The sequence below is a fragment of the Schistosoma haematobium genome, chromosome 2, assembly GCF_000699445.3.
Source record: "Schistosoma haematobium chromosome 2, whole genome shotgun sequence".
Lineage (NCBI taxonomy): Eukaryota > Metazoa > Platyhelminthes > Trematoda > Strigeidida > Schistosomatidae > Schistosoma > Schistosoma haematobium.
The window spans coordinates 20,768,693-20,773,747 of NC_067197.1; the positions used below are offsets into that span (position 1 = coordinate 20,768,693).

The 5,055-nt window shown below is 38.7% G+C and overlaps 1 protein-coding gene across 3 annotated transcripts in view; it reads right to left on the bottom strand.

Annotated features, from left to right (window-relative positions):
• IARS2_1 (Isoleucine--tRNA ligase, mitochondrial) overlaps positions 1–5,055 on the bottom strand; it is a gene marked incomplete at both ends in the record, with an annotated part of 28,312 nt that overhangs the window by 21,880 nt on the left and 1,377 nt on the right. The window contains 2 exons of one of the 3 annotated variants that reach the window (XM_051214577.1): positions 30–482; positions 4,879–4,941. Coding sequence is in view for 1 of the 3 variants with exons in the window: in XM_035732257.1 (XP_035588176.1) it covers positions 30–293 (264 nt within the window). Of the gene's footprint in view, positions 1–29; positions 4,942–5,055 lie in introns of those variants that run through there. The other 2 variants (XM_051214576.1, XM_035732257.1) reach the window with 2 other exon arrangements.

The following is a 5,055-nucleotide window of genomic DNA, read 5'->3' on the forward strand; positions in this document are numbered from 1 at the left end:
AAAGTTTTAGAAATAACCGAGACACTTACCATTCGCGTTTCCTCTGGAGATGATATGTTTAGATTTTCTACGGCCTTGAGTTCGATTGGTAAACCGTGACAATCCCAACCAGGAATATACTCAACCGAGTGACCAGAAAGAAGTTTGAGGCGAAGAAGGACATCTTTTAGTACTTTATTCAGTGCATGCCCAGCATGCAACTCACCATTGGCATAAGGTGGACCATCGTGAAGAATAAATTTATGCTGAGCAGCATTTTTCAGTTGATGATTATAAAATTGATTCCACTTAGTCTTGGAGAAACATCATTTTAAAGAGACAACGTACATTAATAGCTACCGATTCAATGGGTTTCGAATGTATGGTAAACTGGAATCTCGGATTATTTAGCGTCGTAGTATATACACTCTTTCGACGAGTGAAACACTTAGTGCAATGGAATAATCTCAATGTTTTGTGTATGAGCATTGAATTTGATTATTCTGAGTCGTAAAGAATGAAATTTTTACAAAAAAACAGTCTCATAATAAGTCAGTAACACTAAAACTATCTAAAAAAAAAACTAGAAAAGTCAAGTCTATACTTCAGATTAGTCATCCTAACACTAAAATTTTTGTTATTTTACAAGCAATCCTAAATTAACATGCTATAATTTTACACGAAAAACTTGCCTTAAATCTGACCACTTTCAGATTATCAATTTGAAATAACTGTGGAGTCTGAAAAGAATTTATTGGAAAGAATACTCGTCTTCCATACACGTGGTTTAAATGATTAATTGTAATTATCTAACACCGGAGGTTCGTCAATCAAGAGTAAACATTTTAATTGAGGTTTCATGTACATATTATATACTTATATTATGTATATGTTAACCGATCATATGCAATAAAGTTGGTGTAAACCAACTGCAGCTATGAGCTTTATACTGAGAGCAATGCAATCTATCCTGTCGTGTAATTGTTACAAAACCTGGGCAGCAGCTCAGTGCACTATTATTACATATAACTATACAGACGATTATCAATACAGAAAACCTTTTATTGATACCAAATGAAGAAGTTTGACTGGTTTTGTAACCAAAGGCAGTAAAGAAAGCACAAGAAAACTTTGAGAAATATAAAAACGTCTTACACCCAACTATTCTACTCGATTCAAGTACTTCGAAATAACCTAGTGATTTAATTTTTATATATTAGGCGTTTTGCCTAACGAATTAGAAAACAATAATAGACAAAATTATTGAATCCTATATTCAAATTAAAATGTAGATGTAGACGTTATAGCCAAGTTGAGTAAGATAAGACGGACCTTATTCTAATAATTATACATAAGCCTATTTAAATAATATAAAAAGAGCAAATATCTGGTTGGAATTTTGTGAACTAGATGAAATGTTACTAAAGAAAAGTGTGTTCCCCAAAAAGTAGCTGAGATTTTATTTATTTAAACACATAAACATTGGTACAAGGAGGCACCATATAGATAGGCGCCAAATAAATTAGTCGATTTGTGTGAGGGCTGGGATACCGACCGGGTGGCCAAGCCGGGGCAGGTAGTTCTCTTAGGGAACCACACCCGGAGCCTTCGATCTGGAAGTCTGATCGACAAGGCAGTGGAGCAACGTCAGAAGATGCAGTCCCATGGTAGCCGGTGACCAACGATTGGTTCATATGCCATTTGTTCCTTCTAGATGCTGGAGCCCATATGCACCATTGTTTTGGAATCAGGGTTTTCCATATCCCCTAGGTGGACTCTCCGTGTCCACCAACCCGGTTAAAGCACCGGACATTCGCTTTTTGTCTCCTCAATTTCGTAAATAACACCCCTGGCGCAAGAAGGCAGTGAGTAGGACTTTCCAGGCAGTGATTGTATGCACGTGGCCATGTGAGAGCATTTCAAGAAGGAGGGCTGAGTCTCCCCATTCCTGACCGTACTAGGACATTTGAGGACCTGAAAATTGAAAACAGATCTTAGTGACAGAGTAGTTGCCTTTCATAGAGTCAAGGAGTGAAAGCTAAAACCTCAGAAGTATTGAGCATGACATTGAGTCGATAAAAGAGCTACTAGACCAGCTAATGCCTCAGGATATCCCTGCAGTCACCTTGCTAAAGGTTTACAAACTGGGTAGCCAAAAGGACTTGAAACAGAATCACACCAGGTTGTTAAAAGTAGTATTTAAATCTCTAAATGAAAGAGACTTAATACTACAGAATGAGCACGCGATAAATGGGTAAGGACTTTTTGTCCGTAAAGAGTTGCCGCTTGCAGACCGTATAAAAAAACGAGAAGCTAAAAAAGAACTAAAACTAAGGTTAGATGCTGGCGAGAACGACCTAAAAATTGTAAGTTTTCGGGTTGTGAGGCTTCGACAGGGAATGATGCCAAAGCCACTTTGGGTGAAGTACGAAGCCATTTAAATGGTCCTCGAACCCGTTACACGAATGCCCAGAGCTTGCTCAATAAGCGATCAGAGCTAGGTGTACAGATAGACCCTACCAAGCCGCCCGTAGTCGCAGTCACAAACACTTGACTTATTCAGTTTATGGACAGCACGGAGCTTGATTTTGAAGGTTTCACATTAGTAAGAGACGACAGAATCAAGAAGTGTAAAGGATTGATTAGGATTCATTAAAAATACCATTCCATTTACCGTTATTGAAAACTGATCCCATGGAAGTGGGACGTGTGAGTTAATTTGTTGTCCTTTGAAGAAAGCTGCTGATTGGCTTGGTATACTACAGCCCAAACTGTGAGGTAAATGAGGTTTTGTTAGATGGTTTCAACACATGGTCACAAAGTGGTTGGTGTTTAATCTTAGGAGACTTTAACGTATCTACGTTAGATTGGAAGAATCTGAGAACGGAACTGTGAGAAAATTCCTTCGGACAGAAACTAGTTGATGCGGTTATCACATGTGCCCTAATGCAACATGTAAAAGAAGCGACGAGGTATGATCTAGACTCCGAACTATCCTCATTGACCGATTCAGTCAGCCAGCCACAACGTAGGACCAAGTTGCCACACCTCATTAGCACAACAAGATGGCCACCGAAAGATTGTGCGTAAGGATATAGTACAGGGAGAAAAATTAACTGGCAGAAGGAAAGATATAAAGAAATATGAACGAGGTCTAGAATGCTGTACGAAGAAAAACTGAGTTTTCTTCCTCTGAGCTGGATAGTATGGTCGTGGAGCTTCAATCGTTATGAACATTATCATCACAAACTTCAGGTAAAAGAGAAAACTTCAGAGAACAAAACTGCATCAAAATCATCCACTTGAGTTACAAACCTCTTCTACTATCTCAGAAGAAAAACTTGTTAAGGAATCCACCAAATACCTTAAACTTGTAGATAAAACAAAGGAATAAGAGACGAAATATTTCAGCAATATCGGGAGACAGTAGTACTGCACCATTGGTTGAGGACGAATATGGTAAAGCTCAGGTATTCTCAAATTACTTCAGAAGTGTATATACCGTAGAGACATGCTCCCCTTCAGTTCATACAAACCTCCCTACACACACTGGGCACTGTGACCGTTTGAGAACTCGATGACTTTGGTCTGCTAAATGAGCTTGATATAGGCAAATCTATATGACCCGATGAAGTGTATCCTAGGTTACTAAAAGAATTAGTACATTTCGTAGCAAATCCCTTAAGAATATTCTTTAATCTATCTTTAAGACTGGAAGAACTCCATAGTCCTGTCTTAAAAACAGGTACGAAACAAACCGGGAGACTATCGGCCCAGCGTGGTCGTTAAGATTTTAGAAAAGATTATTCAGAAGTTGTTTAAGGACCTAGACGAAAACAGGATTCTTTCTAAAAAGCAGCATGGCTTTAGAACAGATTATTCCTATTTTGCTAACTTATAAGTGGCTCGTGAAAGTTGGTGCGCTATTAAAGACAAAAAGTTATCTATAGATGTAACCTGCATTGACTCCAACAAAACTTTTGACAACATCCCTAACAACCGGCTGTTATATACGTTAAGTAATATGGGGGTTTGTGGCAATTTGTTCATGTGGATAAAGGACTTCCTAGGTGGGCGTCAACAAAGAGTATGGGTGAACTCGTCGTCCAGCTGGAAAACTGTGTTTAGTCGAGTGCTTTAAGGCACAGTTTTGCGGCTAGTGTTATTCCTCTTGAATATAAATGACCGTCACAGTCTCCTATCATCGGTTTAGTCATACGCTGACGATTTATCGATTAAAACACAGGGATGATACGACGCACCAAATAGATATGCGCCACATAAACTATTCGATTTGCGCTAGGGCTGGGATATGACCGGGTGTCCAAACCGGAGTAGGTAACAGGCCACATTAGTTTACTGCCATTTCTCTTACCAAGATGAAAAATGAGTAGATGGAATGGTTAAGGTCAACATAAAGAAAATACCGATTGGCAACTACCACTGCCACGAACGAAATGAAAAGCTAGTTATCATACAACAGACATGACAAAATAGTGAGTACTGTTTGAGCGAGATTCAAGATTGACCGAATCTAGCCAGACTCAATCTCCCGAGTTTAGGGAAACCCACAAAGTCGAATGAACTACACCAAAGTTTTGAGAACTTTGGGGCAATTCCGGGGAATTTCGGGCAAATCCCCAAGGTCAAATGACCCTCACTAAGGTTAAAAGTAAATTTTGGGGCCATTTCCTCAAAGTTTACAATAGCAGCTTCCCCAAAATGGGTGAAATTTTCCCCACAATTAGGAGCTCGGGGATCGTCCGTTTATCGTTTGGCTATACAAAAATGTCAAGTCCGTTAATTTTTCTAGGAATACGAAGACAGTTTCCTGATAAAAAAAGATGATTCAAAGTTAAGCAGTACATGACACTGGTTAATAAAGCAATGCGCAATTACCCAGTTAGGCGTACAACACTGAAGCCTGCAACCAATAAGTGGCGTCAAATTTGATTAACCGGTTCTACTTTCTACATATTAAAACAAGTGCGTTTTCTAATAAATTGGTTCAAACGTTTTTGGACTTCATTGTATTTAAATAATCGAAATTTAGTTTATCTGAATTTTGAGGTACTT